General features: G+C 41.5%; 1 protein-coding gene across 3 annotated transcripts in view; it reads right to left on the bottom strand.

The window, feature by feature from the left end:
• LOC108704575 (lysine-specific demethylase 5A) overlaps positions 1 to 15,150 on the bottom strand; it is a 46,838-nt gene extending 31,688 nt beyond the window's left edge. For 2 of the 3 annotated variants that reach the window (XM_018241152.2, XM_018241153.2), the window contains exons 1-6: positions 13,654 to 15,148; positions 8,677 to 8,754; positions 4,685 to 4,807; positions 2,744 to 2,914; positions 844 to 969; positions 286 to 391 (exon numbers count right to left, since the gene is read on the bottom strand). In XM_018241152.2, coding sequence (XP_018096641.1) covers positions 286 to 391; positions 844 to 969; positions 2,744 to 2,914; positions 4,685 to 4,807; positions 8,677 to 8,754; positions 13,654 to 13,800 — 751 coding nt within the window. In that variant the 5' untranslated portion in view covers positions 13,801 to 15,148. Of the gene's footprint in view, positions 1 to 285; positions 392 to 843; positions 970 to 2,743; positions 2,915 to 4,684; positions 4,808 to 8,676; positions 8,755 to 13,653 lie in introns of all 3 variants that reach the window. The other variant, XM_018241154.2, reaches the window with a different exon arrangement.
• Positions 15,151 to 19,914: the final 4,764 nt, after the last annotated feature.

Raw genomic sequence — 19,914 nt, 5'->3', positions numbered from 1 at the left:
GATTGGGCTGAACCCCCCAATTTTTCGTGAAAAATTTGGCTGAATACCGAACCGAATTTGCATGTACAAATTAGGGGTGGGAAGGGGAAAACATTTTTTAACTCCTTGTTTTGTGACAAAAAGTCACGTAATTTTCCTCCCTAACCCTAATTTGCGTATGCAAATTTGGATTTGGTTCGGCCGGGCAGAAGGATTCGGCCGTCTTCGAAACCGGCTGAATCCCGAACCGAATCCTGGATTCGGTGCTCCCTAGTTCCCACCATGTAAATATATATATAAACTCACCAGCTCGGTCTTTCACACTGTCACCAACTCCAATCATTCTTGCAGCTGCTCCAAAAACATGCAGCTTCTTCACATCAGTGCTCTTTGTGATCTCTAAAGTTTCTGGCTAAGATACAGACAACGGCCAAGCATAAGTTGTAAAATTCGAAGTAATTGGCTAACTAAATACTGCAGTGCTAACAGTGCTACCTTCAGCTCTCCCACTGCTTTTAAACTTGGAAGCGTAAGAAAGGCAGCCGCGAATAACTTGGAACCATTGCAATAAAAACAATGTAAAAACACCTTAAAGTGCACTTGCTACAAGTGATAACTTTTACTCCTTACAAAATGATAAAAGAAAAAAACATAAGGAGAAATGTTAGCTCAGCAAAACAAGTCTGTGTTTCCTGAACGAGGATACAAACTGAAATCTACTTCCTGTACGGATAAATGCAGGTGCTTTACCACATGGTCTTATGCCCCCCCAAAGTAGATATAAGAAGGGAAATAAAACTAAACCACAAACTTCTCAACCATGCAGTGGGGTGGTGTAATTTATAGGCCACAAAGTTCAAGTACCTCTGACTTTATGCGTCGAGACCTTTTCATAGGGGCAATCATTTTCTTCTCGGGTGAGTCTTTTTGAACCTCAAATGGCTCGGTCACTTCCACCTTCTCTTCTACCTTCAGAGTTTTTTTTATGCCCTGGGGTGTAACAAAGAATAAAATTACAGAATAAAACACTAGGAATGGTGTTCCACTCTTTATTCATACGTTCAACTAACAGGTGGTTTGTTATTCTGAGGCTTTATTTACCCTTTAAACTAGAAGTGTGGTATCCAAGGCAGAGACACACGCTGCAATACAGGGAGATTAGGCGCCCTTCTTCGGGGCAACTAATCTCCCCGAACTGCCTTTCCGCCGGCTAGAATGTAAATCGCCGGCGTGATGGCACTCGGAACGTTTCGTTTTCAGAAGTCGCCTCATGAGGAAACTTCGGACGACTTCAGAAAACGAAGCAATCCAAGTGCCACCAGGCCAGTGGTTTTCATTCTAGCCTGCGGGAAGGCAGGGGAGGCAGTTCGGGGGGATTAGTTGCCCCGAAGAAGAGATTTGTCGCCAGGCAACTAATCTCCCCGAATTGCAGTGTGTGTCTCTGCCCTAAAGCCCAGAACAACACCGCAAAAATAATAAAACCGTGTCTATCTGAACAGATTCCAAGGGTCAGACAGTTGTTCAAAACTAGGGAGTAATTCAAATTCGATTAGAGTTTTTTTTTTTTGTTTTTTTTTAAATCTAATTCGATTTTTGAGATTTATCATACTCTCGAATTCAACATCTAAAACCTGATGAATTGCTGTTTAAGTCAATGGGAGACGTCCAGAGAAAAGAGTTGTTTGCAGCCATTTAGTTCAGAATTTTTTTCAGAGAAAGAACACGAATCAAATTTGATTCAAATTTGAATCGAGCTTTTGGGTTGATTTAATTCATATGAGTTTGAAAAATTCGATTTTTTAAAATAAATTTCGATTGGTCGAATTTCGAATGTATCGGAGTTTAGGGGAGTTTTTAAAAACTCACATGAATTTGAAATTCGACCTTTGATAAATGTGCCTCCAAGTGTTCTAAAAGACATACTGTACTAAAAACAGCCAGACAAGGCTTACTACAGACCCCACGAGTCACAAAAAAAACATATACATCAACAGGATAACCGTGCAAGGCTGTACCATACAAAAGTTCTTTTTTTTTGGTTAAAACTCGCAAATTTGAATTTTAAACCACCAACTCGAATTTATATTGAATGTGAGATTTATCACCCTCGACCCTGGAAACAGTTCTAATTTGAGTATTCTCCACCTAAAAGCTGCTTCATGTAGAGGTCAATTGCAGGGTCCCTTGAACTATTTGAAGATGTTAATAGTAGGGATGCACCGAATCCAGGATTCAATTAGGGATTCGGCCAGGTTTTGGGCCTTTTTCAGAAGGATTAGTATTGGGCTGAATCAGAATTTGCATATGGAAATTAGGAAGAGAAATCATGTCACTTTTCGTCACAAAACAAGGAAGTAAAACATTTTTTTCCTTTCCCTCCCATAATCTGCGTATGCAAATTAGGATTTGGTTCGGGCAAATTTTTCACAGAGGATTCTGGGATTCCCAAATAGCGGATTTGGTTCTTCCCTAGTTAATAGTATTGACAAGCCAAATTCGCTTTGAAAATGACGCCCAAATGTTGCACATAAAAAAAAAAATAGAGTTTTCGGGTCGGGACTATTAGATCGAATTTTAGACGTTCGATTTTTTCATAAATAAAATGCCATTCGAAATGTGAATTTATTCGAGTGTAACTACATTCACATTACTCTAAAATTCGAATTTTGATAAATATCCCCCTTATTATACATTTACTAAAAAGAAAAGCAGAGATTTTTTTTTTTAATGTAATCATCTATGATGATCTATGTGCATTTCTTACCATCAGGCTGACGCCAGACTGGAACAATTCATAGGGGTAGAGAATTCGATCATAGTGCACCTTTAGAAGAGAACCTGTTCCTTTCCCTGGCTGGTATCCCATTCGATTTCCCACCTGAGACCATTTCTTCTCTTTTGTGACAACCTCAAAGCCTCCCTCGCTGGAAACTATCTGAAATGAAAAAGAAGAGAAGACAATCATATAAAAGCTGCTGTAAAGATGGCTCTGGGGACTAAGGCCTATTCTGTTCTATTGGGAAGCATATGTGATCCGTTATCCGGAAATCCGTTATCCAGAACGCTCTTAATTACGGGAAGGCCATCTCCCATAGGGGGAAATGTAATAAAATTTACAAAGAGCAAAAACGTTGTGTTTAAAAATTTGCATGGCGCAATGTAATATTCTTCGTTAGGCTTTTATTGCATTGTGAATCTTAATTGAGCATTGCGAACCTTTAACACCTGCTCTGGAGTTTTGTTAAAGATTTTGTAGCAAAAAACAGTTTGCAATTGCGGAATTTTATTACATACACTGCACACTATCGCAAACTATAACGTTTGCAATCGCTATCCTACTGTTGCATGAGGGGCGAAGCGTTCACAAATGTTTCACTTTGCGAACATTTATTCGCATTGTGAACGAACTGCGAACGTTTTTTTTTGTGTTAGCGACCAATATTACACCCCCCATACATTCCATTTTATTCAAATCATCCAAAATTTTAAAAATGATTTCCTTTTTCTCTGTAATAATAAAACAGTACTAAGATATAATTAATCCGTATTGGAACAAAACCAGCCTATTGGGTTTATATACCGTATATACTCGTGTATAAGCCGTCCCGAGTATAAGCCGAGGTACCTAATTTTACCTCCAAAAACTGGGAAAGCTTATTGACTCGAGTATAAGCCTAGGGTGAGAAATTCAGCAGTATATGGTAAGTTTCAATCAAAAAATTGAGGGTTTCTGCTCCCATTGGAGGTGCCGGCGTCTAATTTTTGGATGCCGGCGTCCATTCTTGGACGCCGGCGATTATTCTTGGAGACTATTCTTGGACGCCGGCGACTATTCTTGGACACCAGCGACTATTCTTAGGCGCCTGTGACTATTCTTAGATGCCGGCGACTATTCTTAGATGCCGGCGACTATTCTTAGACGCCGGCGACCGTTTTTGCGCTTGACTCGAGTATAAGCCGAGGTAGAGTTTTTCAGCATATTTTGGGGGCTGAAAAACTCGGCTTATACTCGAGTATATACGGTAATGCTTACATAATTTAAAGTAGACTTAAAGGAGTGGTTCGCCTTTAATGTAACGTTTAATATGTTATAAGCTAATTCTAAGCAGCCTTTCAATTGGTTGTCATTAATTTGTTACAGTTTTTGAAGTATTTGCCTTCTTCTTCTTCTTCTGACTCTTTCCAGCTTTCAAATGGGGGTCACTGAACCCATCTAAAAAACAAATGCTACTTTTGGTTACTCATCTTTCTATTCAGGACCTCTCCTATTCATATTCCAGTCTCTAATTCAAATCAATGCATGGTCGCTAGGGTTATTTCAACCCTAGCAACCAGATGGCTGAAATTGCGAACTGGAGAGCTGGTGAATAAAAAGCTAAACAACTCAAAACCCACAAATAATAAAAAAAATGAAAACCAATTGCAAATTGTCTCAGAATATCACCCTCTACATCATACTAAAAGTTAAAGTAAGGGTGAACAACCGTTTTAAGGTATGAAGATCCAAATTAGAGAAAGATCTGTTATGCAGAAAATGACAGGTCCCGAGCATTCTGGATAACAGGTCCCATAGCTGTAATGTGAACTTCCTGCAACTATTTAATTATGGTAAGAATGTAATCTTTCTCCTAAAGCTTTGGTTCATAAGATGTTGAATGACAAATGACATGTTTATATGCAGAATCACCTGTCCTTACACACCCACCTTGCTCAGTGCATACACATCCAACAGTTTGCGATCCACCACTGGAATCCTGAGTGCGGACCCTTGCAGCTCCCAAAATTTTCCCAGCTGATCCAAGAAATCAAGCTTTACACGGGTCATTGCCTGGATAAAATAAAAAAAAAGAGTGTTGTCAGAGAGCAAGCCTGAGTGATATATCCAAAGCCTTCTCACTGCTGTGAACTACAGCCCCCAGCATTCGTCAGATGTGAAAAGCTGCTGCGGATTTCTAGCAGGTGTAGTAGCTACAGCTCTACAACTTATATTTTTATATTTTACAATACAATCTACATTGTGAGCGAACAAATATTTGCCACCTTCAGCTGTCCAGCGCTGTAAAGTCCCTGACAATAAGGCTTATGGCACTCTGGGCATTTTAGCTGCCATTGCTCTTTTTCGGAGAATAATTAAAATGCACAGTGTTTAATTGGGTCTAGGTTGTAACTTAAGGGATACTGTCATGGGGAAAAAAAAAAGCATCAGTTAATAGTGCTGCTCCAGCAGAATTCTGCACTGAAATCTGTTTATCAAACGAGCAAATAGATTTTTTTATATTTAATTTTGAAATCTGACATAGGGCTAGACATTTTGTCAGTTTCCCAGCTCTGATAAACTTCCGTCACTCTTTACTGCTGTACTGCAAGTTGGAGTGATATCACCCCCTCCCTTCCCCCCCCCAGCAGCCAAACAAAAGAACAATGGGAAGGTAACCAGATAGCAGCTCCCTAACACAAGATAACAGCTGCCTGGTAGATCTAAGAACAGCATTCAATAGTAAAATCCAGGTCCCACAAAGACACATTCAGTTACATTGAGTAGGAGAAACAACAGCCTGCCAGAAAGCAGTTTCATCCTAAAGTGCTGGCTCTTTCTGAAAGCACATGACCAGGCAAAATGACCTGAGATGCACCTACACACCAATCTTACAACTAAAAAAATACACTTGTTGGTTCATGAATTAAATTTTATATTGTAGAGTGAATTATTTGAAGTATAAACAGTGTAATTTAGAAATAAAAACAACATCATAAAAATCATGAAAGAATCCCTTTAGCCTTATACTCTAGAGTAAAGGTGGCCATACACGGGCAGATAAAGCTGCCGATATCGGTCGTTTGGACCGATTTGACAGCTTATCTGCCCGTGTATGGGGGCTTCCGACGGGTCTTCCCGATCGATATCTGGCCACGATATCGATCGGGAAGGTTGGATTTTTACCCGACCGACCCGTCGGAACCGCTTGTCACATCGTAATTCGATCGTTCAGCCATACGGCCGAACGTTCGAATTACCCCCGATATAGCCACGCAGTTTAGTGGCATATCGGGGAAAGATCCGCTCGTTTGGCGATGTCGCCAAACGACCGGATCTTGGAGTCTATGGCCACCTTAAGTCAAAACTAGATCTTGCAGAAAGTGCGGTATATTTCTAGGCTCAATTCTAGTGTAAGGGGACAAGTACATTTTTGGTGTATGGCTTAATCCCTTTCCAGTTGCAGCCGTGTGCCCTTTAATGAGCTGGCCTACCCACCTCCCAGGAGACCCGCACATAATGGGCTTGAGAGTGAACATGGCATAATATAAACTACCGGGAGGAGGCACTGCATGACTCTGCAGCATAAGCAAGCTGGAGTGGCAGGACAGGTGTGCAATTTTCTCTATTCGTTCCCTCCATGACACATAATTAAGTGGAATAAACAAAACATGCAAATACACAGGACATCTCAAGTTTATACCACAACAAGGGAAACATCATTTACCTAATCTATGTACCCATGTGTATTTTTTATCCTTTCCACACATCCAAGCTGACACATTAGCCTAAGGCTCAGATGCCCAACAGGTGGCCCTCCTGCTACAATACTTCCATATCCTCTGCTGAATCAGATGCTGGAATTTCAAGCAACTGCTTTTGTTTAAAGGGATACTGTCATGGGAAAAAAATGTTTTTTTTCAAAATGCATCAGTTAATAGTGCTGCTCCAGCAGAATTCTGCACTGAAATCCATTTCTCAAAAGAGCAAACAGATTTTTTTTTTTGGGGCTAGACATATTGTCAGTTTCCCAGCTGCCCCAAGTCATGTGACTTGTGCCTGCACTTTAGAGTGGAACTACTTTCTGGCAGGCTGTTCTCTCTCCTACTTAATGTAACTGAATCAGTCCCAGTGGGACTTGGCTTTTACTATTGAGTGTTGTACTTAGATCTACCAGGGAGCTGTTATCTTGTGTTACGGAGCTGCTATCTAGTTACCTTCCATTGTTCTTTTGTTAGGCTGCTGGGGGAGAAGGGGGTGATATCACTCCAACGTGCAGTACAGCAGTAAAGAGTGACTGAAGTTTATCAGAGCACAAGTCACATGGCTGGGGGCAGCTGGGAAACTGACAATATGTCTAGCCCCGTGTCAGATTTCAAAATTGAATATAAAAAAATGGATTTCAGTGCAGAATTCTGCTGGAGCAGCACTTTTGAAAAAAACATGTTTTCCCATGACAGTATCCCTTTAAGGCCCAGTGATCCCCAACCAGTAGCTCGTGAGCAACATGTTGCTCTCCAACCGCTTGAATGTTGCTCCCGGTGGCTTCAAAGCAGGTGATTATTTCTGAATTCCAGGCTTGAGGGCAAGTTTTAGTTGTATAAAAACCATGTTTACTACCAAACAGAGCCTCAATGTAGGTTGTCAATACACATAAGGGCTACCTAATTGCCAATCACAGCCCTTATTTGGCACCCCGAGAACATTTTTCATGCTAGTGTTGCTCCCCAACTCCTTTTTCTTCTGAATGTTGCTCACAGGTTCAAAAGGTTGGGGATCCCTGCTAAGGTGATATTGCCCCTCTCCCCCCCCCCCAGCAGCCTAATAACAGAACAATGGGAAGGTAACCAGATAGCATTTCACTAACACAAGATAACAGCTGTCTGGTAGATCTAAGAACAGCACATAAAACGAAAATCCAGGTCCCACTGAGACACATTCAGTTACACTGAGTAGAAGAAACAACAACCTGCCAGAAAGCAGTTCCATCTTAAAGTGCTGGCTCTTTCTGAAAGCACGTGACCAGGCAAAATAATCTGAGATGCGCCTACACACCAATATTACAAAAAATACTTGCTGGTTCAGGAATGAAATGTTATATTGCAGAGTGAATTATTTGCAGTGTAAACAGAGTAATTTAGAAATAAAAATTACACCATAAAAATAATGACAGAATCCCTTGAAGCTGCCAGGCAGTGACAATGCTTTGCAGTGGGATTCCAGTTCTTCTGGGAATAGCTTCAAGTATAAATGACTTCTGCCCACATCTGCATTTTAACAATGCCAGATCATTTAAGACAATTAAACATACACATTTGTTTATGTTTACACAGCTTGCAAATGCCCTATTTAGCTAGGACTAGTCTAAAGCAGTTGGAATAATTAAAGTAAGTACTGGCTACTCTTCTCAGACAAATATGTTACTATCTACAACAAAATATCCGTATATAACTTGTAGAAATGTGGAAAACTAAACACTGGGATACGTTGCCCGAGCCTATAACCCAGTGATCCCCAACCAGTAGCTCGTGAGTAACCTGTTACTTACCAACTCATTGGCTGTTGCTCCCAGTGGCCTTAAAGCAGGAGCTTATTTTTGAATTTCAAGCTTGGAGGCAAGTTTTGGTTGTATAAAAACCAGATGTACTGCTAAACAGAGCCTCCTGTAGGCTGCCAGTCCACATAGGGACTACCAATTACCCAACCACAGCCCTTATTTGGTACCTCTAGGAGCTTTTTTTCATGCTTGTGTTGCTCCCCAACTCTTTTTAAACTTGAATGTGGCTCATGGGTAGAAAAGGTTGTGGACTCTTGCTCTAACCCAACAGTTCTGTTATAGCTCATATCCACATGTTACAGTGGGAATTGCAGCTACTAAAACAGATGTTTGCTATAGCAACGACCTGGGTTTATTCATAGCACGATAACCACAGAAACATTACCTCGAGTTCGTTGAGGCGCTGTATTCGAGGGGTGAAGCTGAAGCTTTTCACGTCGCAGGCAAAGGGTGGCTGCCAGTCCTGTGATAAAGAAAGAACATAAAAAAGTGATAACTGTGCCAACAACACTCCCCTCTCTAGGGGATTAAGAATAAATATAGGATTTGTACAGACAGACAATCAAAGAAATTTTCTTGTTTTTTGAGCAATTCTGTTGCCCTTTAATTTTAATCAAATGCAGCAAAAACACTGGTTGGTCAAGTAACAGACATCTTTAGCTCCAAGTGACTGCATCAGACAGAATAGCTAAAGCAGATTTTCCTAAACTGTGGAGCTTCTCCCACCTTTTCAATAAGGGGGCCCAAACAGAGGGGAGAGCAGGCAGTTGTAAGCTTGGGGTAAAATGCTAATTTGTTCATCTTGATACAAATGAATCTCTATAGAAGGGTGAGAGTCTATAGTATGAACAAGCCCTAAATATTAGTCAGTGTGGAACCTGCCCCTCAGAATGAAAACGGTTTACTTGTACTGTACTGGAAAGAAAAAAAAAAGTATATTATTGTGTAAAGCAGTGTCGTTTTAGGGGTGGAAAAGCTATCATTACCCATCGTGTTCATCAAGACGAATACATTTCCTGGTAGTCAAGTATCTGCTTCCTCACTTTATAACAGGGATTCTAGATAGGAACTTGGGTTAAAATCGATAGAAGACTCAGAGCAGGGTCAGTTAACCCTTATTTAAAAGGTACATTTATGGGAATATTTATAAAGGTGTAAAAAGATTTCCAAGATAGTTGTCATATTTAAAATGCTTTGTTTGTCCTTCTGGGTGAATCAACACCATGCATTGCTATGATTATTATTATAAGCTATTATGAAACTGATCTCACTATTTATAAAAGGTGTGTATTGATTTTTTTTTTTGTAAGCCAGACCAACAAAGGGTTGTTCACCTTCCAAACACTTTTTTTCAGTTCAGTTGTTTTCAGATTGTTCCCCATTTTTTACTGATTTTCCAAAATCTAAGTTTAAAATTGAATGTTCGTGTCTCTGGTGTTTGAGTCTGGCAGCTCAGTAATTCAGGTGCAGATTCTGAACTGTTACAATTTTACAACATATAGTTGATCAATTTCTCAGCAGCAACTCTGGAGTATTAGCAACTATTGTATCAATTCTAACAGCTGCCTGTAATGAAACCCAGAGATTCTACTCAACAGGGACAAAGATAAGAAATGGATCAACTAAATGTATTCATTTAGTACAGTTTACAGGGTCGGCGACCCCCCTCCCAGAGCTACTAGAAGGTGAAAAATTACACTTTACACTTCAATATTAGAAAAATGGTGACACATAGAAAACAGAAAGTAGTTGGAAAAAGATGTTATTTCTGGTGATCTATCTGAGAACTGAGAAAGTTGTTTGAAGGTGAACTAACCCTTTAAAAGACACCATTAGAGCTTAGAGCTTACATAACCCATCAATGGGACAAACTCTAACAGAAAAGACATTCAGGCTTGAAAAGTGGTGTAAAAATCAGTGGCATCCAATGACTTTTATATGTAATTGCGTTGTAGGGCTCTTAAAGAGGCAGTTCACCTTTAAGTTACCTTTTTAGTATGTTACAGAATGTCCTATTCCTGGCATCTTTGCAATAGGTCCTCATTACTTACTTTTTAATTATAGTTTTTAAATTATTTGCCTTCCTCTTCTACATCCAGCATCCAGTTTTGAACGCCGCAAGCAAAAAAGAACTATTGCTCTGTGCACATAGAATTTTATAATTATTGTTGCTTTTTATTCCTTATCTTTCTATTTAGGCCCTCTCCTATTCATATTCCATGTTCTCATCTAATCCTCTGCCTTGTTGCTAAGGTAGCAAACAGCTGCTGAAATTCCAAACTGAAGAGATGCTGAACAAAAAGCTAAATAGTTAACACATGAAATAAAAAAATCAAGACCAAGTGCAAATTGTCTCAGAGTATCATTGGCTACATCATACTAAAAGTTAATTGAAAGGTGAACAGCCCCTTTAAGCTAGTCTACAGGCATATTGGATGTGAACCACGTCAACAAACCGATGCAGTTCTGATTGGATGGAAAAATCAAACCTACCCAAGTGATATCTGGTGAATTCTTGACTCAATATCAATATCCGCCAAAGGGACCTAAAATTGTACATGTCTGAATGTATCTTAGATGTGCTCACATCATAAACATCTGAGATCAAAATCAATTTTCCTGTAAAATAATACATTTTTGGGCAATAGCCCAAAACAGTAAATGCAGTCAGCAGCCACTGAGAATCTGCAAATCTAGATAGAGATACTTTCCCATGAAGTGTGGTTGTATGGCATGTATACATAGATATAAACACACACTTTGGGCAGATTTGCATTAGCCTATAGGGAGATACCCTGAAGCCTTTTATGTCTCAGGTGCCATGGGGTGCATTCCACCGCACGATAGACACAGCATGCAGTCATTTGTTTAATTCATCCCAGTGTGGGTCTGTATTTGTGGGGACAATAACACTGAATACAACAGATCTGTGTTCCCAGGGGTGCAAAGCTGTAGTCAAACTACAACATATGACTTTGTAACACCATAATACATAAACTGTAACTGCAGCACAAAACCCCTTTAACTACTTACCCTTAAAAGGGTTGTTCACCTTAAAATTAACTTTTAGTATGATGTAGAGTGGGATATTCTGGAGACAATTGGCAATTGGTTTTAATTTTTTATTATTTGTGTTTTTTAGTTATTTAGCTTTTTATTCAGCAGCTCTCCAGTTTGCAATTTCCGCTATAGGCTCCAAATTCCCCTAGCAACAATGCATTGATTTGAATAAGAGACTGGGATATAAACAGAAGAGGGCCTGAATAGAAAGAGGAGTAATAAAAAGTAGCAATAACAATACATTTGTAGCCTTACAGAGCTTTTGTTTGTTTTTAGATGTGGTCAGTGATCCCCATTTGAAAGCTGGGAAGAGTCAGAAGATGAAGGCAAATAATTCAAAAACTACACAAAATAAAAAATCAAGGGCAATTGAAAAGTTGCTTAGAATTGGCCATTCTATAATATACTGAAGGTTAACGTAAAGGTGAACCGACTCTTTAAGCATACGCCTACAGTTAAAAAATGCAATTTTCATGTTGAGAGCCACACAAATTGTAGAAGCTCAATGAAATGAATGAATAAAGTCTAGACATGTGCTTGATCTTCATGGCTATCAACTGTTAGACTATAGCGGGGGAGGATTGCACATACACAGATTGGGTTACATTCAATCGATTTTACAACACAGAATACATGTGATAAAAAGTTAATCATTATTACACTCTAATTATATAGCACTGACATATTCTGAAGTTCTTTACAGAGACTCTTTACAGTGGAGCTCACAATCGAATTCCCTGTCACATTCACATACACGTAGGTTCGTTTAGCAGGAGCCAGTTAACCAGCCAGTTTGTTTTTGGGGTGTAGAAGAAAACCTGACCAGGGGAAACAAATTCCTTGCACATAGTGCCCTGGCTGGAATCAAAACCCACTGCAAAGCAGTAATGTCAACCATTGAACCACTGGTTCTTGAAAAATGTGCAAGATACATGAAGGAAATCGGGCACTTCACAAGGCCACCAATAATAAGGTTAAAAATGACTAAGTGCCCTGCGTGGTGCAAAATGCGTAGGGCCATTTTTTAATGAATATACAATAAATATCAAATTTTTAACCTTATTTTTGGCTGCCCTTGTGGAGTTTTTCTGAGTGCTCGATACGATAGCCCTCTACTAGTATTTTGCGGGTTTATCTGCTCAATAAGCTGAGGGTCTGGGCCCCCTTTTTCGGTGGTTTAGTATTCTTGAAAAATATGACCATGCTTAAAGAGGAAAGACTAATCCAACACTTGTATAATAGCCGATATTTGTCATCAGATTGTGTAAATTTGTATATAAACACAATCAAAATGTGACCTGTGCTTTAGCATAACTTATCCTTAAAGGGGTTGTTCATCTTCAAACAACTAGTTGTTTTCAGACTTTTTTTCAATTACTTTCCATTTTCTATGTGTGACCGTTTTTCTAATATTGAAGTTTAAAGTGTAATTTTTCTAAAGCAGCTCTGGGGAGGGGGTCGACGACCCCCTAAACTGTTCTAAATTGATACATTTATTTGATAAGTTTCTTATCTTTGTCCCTTTTGAGCAGAATCTCTGAGTTTCATTACAGGCAGCTGTTAGAATTGATACAATAGTTTCTAATACTCCAGAGTTGCTGCTGAGAAATGGATCAACTCAATGTATCAATTAATTGTATCAACTATGGGGCAGATTTACTAAGAGTCGAATTTCAAAGTTAAAAAATATCGAAGGATTTTTCACCAAATTTTGCGTCGAACGATCGAAGGAAAATCGTTTGATTGAACGATTAAATCTTTTGAATCGAACAATTCGAACAATTTTACCGTACGATCGAAGGATTTTCCTTCCATGTACAAAGACTTAGAAAATGGTTGTAGAAGGTCCCCATAGGCTAACATAGCACTTTGGCAGGTTAAATTTGGCGAAGTATTAAAGTCGAAGGTTTTTTAAAGAGACAGTACTTCGATTATCGAATGGTCGAATATTCGAACGATTTTTACTTTGAATCGAAGTCGAAGTAAATTCGAAGTATCCTATTCGATGGTCGAAGTATTCAAAAAATTACTTCGAAATTAGAACTAAATGTTGCAAAATTGTAACAGGTCAGAATCTGCACCTGAATTACTGAGCTGCCAGACTCAAACACCAGAAACAGGCACTTTTAACATTAAACTTAGATTTTGGAAAAACAGTAAAAAATAAATAATGGAAAGTAATTAAAAGAAAAGTCTAGGGAACAATCTGAAAACAACTGAACTGAAAAAAGTGTTTGGAAGGTGAACTACTCCCTTATTTCAGGATAGAAGCGTACCAATAGCATATGGACATCCATCTTACCTTGGGAGGTCGGATTTTGCATATCCCTGTTTTTTCGGCAATAGGCCGAATGCGTTCAATGAAACTCAGGGGATCGGAGAATTCCTCCCAGCTGGGCTCAAATACCGGGCATTCCGGAGGGGGCACAAATTCAATGTAGGTGGCCATTCCAGACAAGTGTTAATCCTCAAGGGCACACAACTAGACAAATAACATCCCAGATCTTGCTTGGATAAACTCCTTGCTCTGTCATGAAGTAATGTCCCACATTGCTGGAAATTACTGAGTTTTCTCTGTGATCCTCTAACTACAGCTAAGGATTTACACCTCGCTTCACAGTACCCTGTGCCTGCTGTTATTAACACTGGCTTCTTCCAAAGGAAGCAAATGCGGTCTAATACTAGTTTAGGGGATTCCTGAGACTCTTGATACACAGATCAATTCACTTCTGGGTTATCTAATTCCCGCAGGTAGGAACTTGTGCCTTCCCAAAATGTTAATACTGGCTTCTCTCGCTTTATCTCATACAGTCCAAAAAAATGAAGCCTCTGTTCCGCAACAGAGAGTCGACGAGTTACTTTTCTTGAAACAATTGCAGTCCCAAATAGCTGTCACTGCTGCTCAGTCTTATATAATGGGTTTATTACTTTAGCTACCGCATTGAAGCCCCCCTTGAAGTAGAGGGGATAACACTGGGTTGACAGTAGCTCTGCCTGACTATGACACCCCAAGTTCCTGAGCCACCTATGTAGCAAGTCCCTCTCTTTTATAATCAGAGAAACAATTTTTGTATCAAGCCCAAACAGCATGCAGCTCCTCCCTGAACGTCTCCAGTTTGTGTCACTGAGGCAGCCTTGTTTTAAGAGCTGTAATTGTATGTCACCTCTCAGGATAAGGGAGACAACCTCTTCTTGCTGCAGTAGGGGCCCCAGGAGCCTCCTATTAAGAGCCTCAGTATTCGGTTCCCTTCCAAAAGCACAGCAGGCCCTTCAGCACATCCAGAGGCTCCTGTCCAGTCTGTATCTATCACGGTGCCACCATCCCATCCCTAGGCCCCTGCAGGCTCCTCACAGTCCTGATGCAACTTTGTAATGTGAAACTGGGGCCCTTCCGGCCTTTGTTCCTCTCCGGGGCCACAAGTATCAATACCGCCCCTGGGGGTGTCAGATGCTCAAGGTACCGCCTTTCTCCGAGTCTCTCTCCGGTCCCCTAAGTGTGTCTCCCCGGTCATATAGTTGCAGAAAGAACCCCGGTTTGTTTTCATCACCATTCTTGACCGGAAGTCGCAAGTTTCAGCTCTCCTCGCCGGAAACCGGAAATATCAGCCTCCGCCACCTGGCGCATGTAGTACGCTGCGGAAGACGTCTCCCCCGAGCTGTAATGATACAGCTGCACCGGGAACAAACAGAAGCGGCGCCGTAAGGGTGAAATAGATATATGTGAAACTAGAAAGGGCGAGGGAGAGCCGGGTGTAGAATTTCCAGGTATCCCTCCGCGCGAGGTAGGGCGATGTGCTTTAATAAAAGAGCCTGTAATGCGACAAAGAGCCGACAGATGGCGCTGCAAAGAACCTCATTTAGGTATTGGGGGGTGTTACCTGGATCCGGAGAAGAAATACCAGCCTTGTGTGGAAAGTTTTTCCAGTTCTAGGACTGGGGTTTCTTCAGGGGATGATTTCCCGAACGCAGAGTTACATTGAAAGTGAAATAAAATGTTTGGTAACATCTACAATTGAATGTAGTAATGTTTGGACTTTATTTTCACTCTCCCGATAATCTCCACTGGCCTGTGCCCTCAGCTCTCCCAGCGTTCCTGGGTTTCTACAGTTTTAGGCCTTTTTCGACTCCAGCCAGGGTTTCACTTTATTGTGATGCAAACTGTGGAAAGTGGGGGGTGACCACGAGAGGTGGACCATAGAGAGGAGACGGGGCTCCCCAAAAAATTCAGGACTTTCCATTGTCTGCCACGTGTCCAAAATTGTTCCTTTGTAAGGGACTTTCCATTGTCATCTACCTGCCCTGACCTCTTTCCTTCCTTATTTCTATTTCCTTCTACCTGCCCCAACCTCTTTCCTTCCTAATTTCCATTGTCATCTACCTGCCCCAACCTCTTTCCTTCCTAATTTCCATTGTCATCTACCTGCCCCAACCTCTTTCCTTCCTAATTTCCATTGTCATCTACCTGCCCGACCTCTATCCTTCCTAAAATCCATTGTCATTTACCTGTCCTGACCTATTTCCTTCCTTATTTCTATGGCCATCTACCTGCCCCAACCTCTTTACTTCCTAATATCCATTGTCATCTACCTGCCTCAACCTCTTACCTTTCTAATTTCCATTGTCATTTACCTGCCCAACCTCCTTCCTTTTTAATTTCCATTGTCATCTACCTGCCCCAATTTCTTTCCTACCTAATTTCAATTGTCATCTACCTGCCCTAACCCCCCTGCCTTCCCAATTTCCATTGTCATCTACCTGCCTCAGCCACTTTCATTCCTAATATCCATTGTCATCTACCTGCCCCAACCTCTTTCCTTCTTAATTTCCTTTGTCATCTGCCTGCCCCAACCCCCTTCCTTCCTAATTTCCATTGTAATCTACCTGCCCCAACCTCTTTCCTTCCTAATATCCATTGTCATCTACCTGCCCCAACTCTTTCCCTCCTAATTTCCATTGTCATCTCCCTGCCCTGACCTCTTTCCTTCCTTATTTATATTGCTATCTACCTGCCCAACCTCTTTCCTTCCTAATTTCCATTGTCATATACCTGCCCCAACTTCTTTCCTTCCTAATTTCCATTGTCATCTACCTGCCCTAACCTCCTTCCTTCCTAATTTCAATTGTCATCTACCTGCCCCAACCTCTTTCCTTTTTAATTTCCATTGTCATCTACCTGCCCCAATTTCTTTCCTACCTAATTTCAATTGTCATCTACCTGCCCTAACCCCCCTGCCTTCCTAATTTCCATTGTCATCTACCTGCCTCAGCCACTTTCATTCCTAATATCCATTGTCATCTACCTGCCCCAACCTCTTTCCTTTTTAATGTTCATTGTCATCTACCCGCCCCAACCTCTTTCCTTCTTAATTTCCTTTGTCATCTGCCTGCCCCAACCCCCTTCCTTCCTAATTTCCATTGTAATCTACCTGCCCCAACCTCTTTCCTTCCTAATATCCATTGTCATCTACCTGCCCCAACTCTTTCCCTCCTAATTTCCATTGTCATCTCCCTGCCCTGACCTCTTTCCTTCCTTATTTATATTGATATCTACCTGCCCAACTTCTTTCCTTCCTAATTTCCATTGTCATATACCTGCCCCAACTTCTTTCCTTCCTAATTTCCATTGTCATCTACCCGCCCCAACCTCCTTCCTTCCTAATTTCCATTGTCATCTACCTGCCCCAACCTCTTTCCTTTCTAATATTCATTGTCATCTTTCCTTCCTAATTTCCATTGTCATCTACCTGCCCAACCGCTTTCCTTCCTAATTTCCATTGTCATCTACCTGCCCCAACCTCCTTCCTTCGTAATTTCCATTGTCATCTACCTGCCCCAACCTCTTTCCTTCCTAATTTCCATTGTCATCTACCTGCCCCAACTTCTTTCCTTCCTAATTCCCATTGTCATCTACCTGCCCCAACCTCTTTCCTTCCAAATTTCCATTGCCATCTACCAGCCCCGAACTCGTACCTTTTCGAACAGACTTTCCATTGCCAGTTACCTGCCCGACTTTTTTCCTTAATAATGGACTTTCTATTGTCAGCAACCAATCCCATAGTCTTTCCTTCCTAATGGACATTCCATTGTCTGCCACCTGCCCCAACCTCTTTAATTTTTAATGGACTTTCCATTGCCAGGTACCTGTCTGACCTTTTTACTTCCTAATGAACTTTCTTTTGTCAGCAACCAATCCCAACCTCTTTCTTTCCTAATGGATATTCCATTGTCGGCCACCTGCCTCAACCTCTTTCCTTCCGAAAGGGCTTTCCATCCAGCTACTTGCCTTTTTCTTACCTAATTTCAATTGTCATCTACCTGCCCTAACCCCCCTGCCTTCCTAATTTCCATTGTCATCTACCTGCCCTGACCTCTTCCTTCCTAATATTCATTGTCATCTACCTGCCAAGACCTCTTTCCTTTCTAATATGCATTGTCATCTACCTGCCCCAACCTCTTCCTTCCAAATATTCATTGTCATCTACCTGCCCCAACCTCCTTCCTTCCTAATTTCCATTGTCATCTACCTGCCCAACTTCTTTCCTTCCTAATTTCCATTGTCATCTACCTGCCCCAACCTCTTTCCTTCCTAATTTCCATTGTCATCTACCTGTCCTGAGCTATTGCCTTCCTTATTTATATTGCCATCTACCTGCCTTAACCTCTTTCCTTCCTGATATCCAATGTCATCTACCTGCCCGATCTCTTTCCTTCCTTATTTCTATTGCCATCTACCTGCCCTAACCTCTTCCCTTCCTAATTTCCATTGTCATCTACCTGCCCGACCTCTTTCCTTCCTAATTTCCATTGTCATCTACCTGCCCAACCTCCTTCCTTTTTAATGTTCATTGTCATCTACCTGCCCCAACCTCTTTCCTTCTTAATTTCCATTGTCATCTGCCTGCCCCAACCCCCTTCCTTCCTAATTTCCATTGTAATCTACCTGCCCCAACCTCTTTCCTTCCTAATATCCATTGTCATCTACCTGCCCCAACTCTTTCCCTCCTAATTTCCATTGTCATCTCCCTGCCCTGACCTCTTTCCTTCCTTATTTATATTGCTATCTACCTGCCCAACCTCTTTCCTTCCTAATTTCCATTGTCATCTACCTGCCCCAACTTCTTTCCTTCCTAATTTCCATTGTCATCTACCTGCCCCAACCTCCTTCCTTCCTAATTTCCATTGTCATCTACCTGACCCAACCTCTTTCCTTTCTAATATTCATTGTCATCTTTCCTTCCTAATTTCCATTGTCATCTACCTGCCCAACCGCTTTCCTTCCTAATTTCCATTGTCATCTACCTGCCCCAACTTCTTTCCTTCCTAATTTCCATTGTCATCTACCTGCCCCAACCTCCTTCCTTCGTAATTTCCATTGTCATCTACCTGCCCCAACCTCTTTCCTTCCTAATTTCCATTGTCATCTACCTGCCCCAACTTCTTTCCTTCCTAATTCCCATTGTCATCTACCTGCCCCAACCTCTTTCCTTCCAAATTGCCATCTACCAGCCCTGAACTCGTACCTTCCGAACAGACTTTTCATTGCCAGTTACCTGCCCGACTTTTTTCCTTAATAATGGACTTTCTATTGTCAGCAACCAATCCCATAGTCTTTCCTTCCTAATGGACATTCCATTGTCTGCCACTTGCCCCAACCTCTTTAATTTTTAATGGACTTTCCATTGCCAGGTACCTGTCTGACCTTTTTACTTCCTAATGAACTTTCTATTGTCAGCAACCAATCCCAACCTCTTTCTTTCCTAATGGATATTCCATTGTCGGCCACCTGCCTCAACCTCTTTCCTTCCGAAAGGGCTTTCCATCCAGCTACTTGCCTGACTTTTTTCCTCCTAACAGACTTTTAACTGCAAGTTACCTGCCTGATTTTTTTACTTCCTTATGGACTTTTTATTTTCAGCAACCAACCCCAACTTCTTCTTCTCCTTCCCAATTGACTTTGCATTGCCAGCTACCTGCCCAACCTTTTTTCTTCCTAATGGACTTTCTATTGTCAGCAACCAACCCCAACCTCTTTCTTCCTAATGGAAATTCAGTTGTCAGCTACCTGCCCCTACCTCTTTCCTTCCTAATGGACTTTCCATTATCAGACACCTGCCCTGACCTCTTTCCTAGTCTAACAGAGCTCCCATTGTCTGCCACCTGCCCAGGAACTAGGGGTAGGCAGAAGTGTCACCTGTGCCTGGGGGCGCAACGATGGGGGGAGGGGAACTGGACAGGTACCGGTCTGCCTACCCCCTAGTCCGTATTTACTCCCCTCTGCCAATCTCTTCTCTTTCCTCTGCCCTCCCCTCTGACACTCTCTGCCGCACTCTCCCCTCCCCCGCCTCTACTCTGTTAGGGGCATGTGTGGAGTGTGCACACACTTGCATGCATGTACATGGGGGGCACTGTGGGGAGCGGTGTGTCTGGCTGGGTTGCCTAAGGAGCCTGCTTGGCCTAAGGAGTCTGCTTGGCCCAGCCCGGCACCTGCCTGATGGATTGCCTAATGAATTTCCTGTATGGTTTTAGGGCAGCATATGATTAGGCAATGTCTTATGAGTTTTCT

The sequence above is a fragment of the Xenopus laevis genome, chromosome 3L (assembly GCF_017654675.1).
Source record: "Xenopus laevis strain J_2021 chromosome 3L, Xenopus_laevis_v10.1, whole genome shotgun sequence".
NCBI lineage: Eukaryota > Metazoa > Chordata > Amphibia > Anura > Pipidae > Xenopus > Xenopus laevis.
Note: the sequence above shows the minus strand (reverse complement) of the source record. Positions and strands in the feature narration are given on the sequence as shown.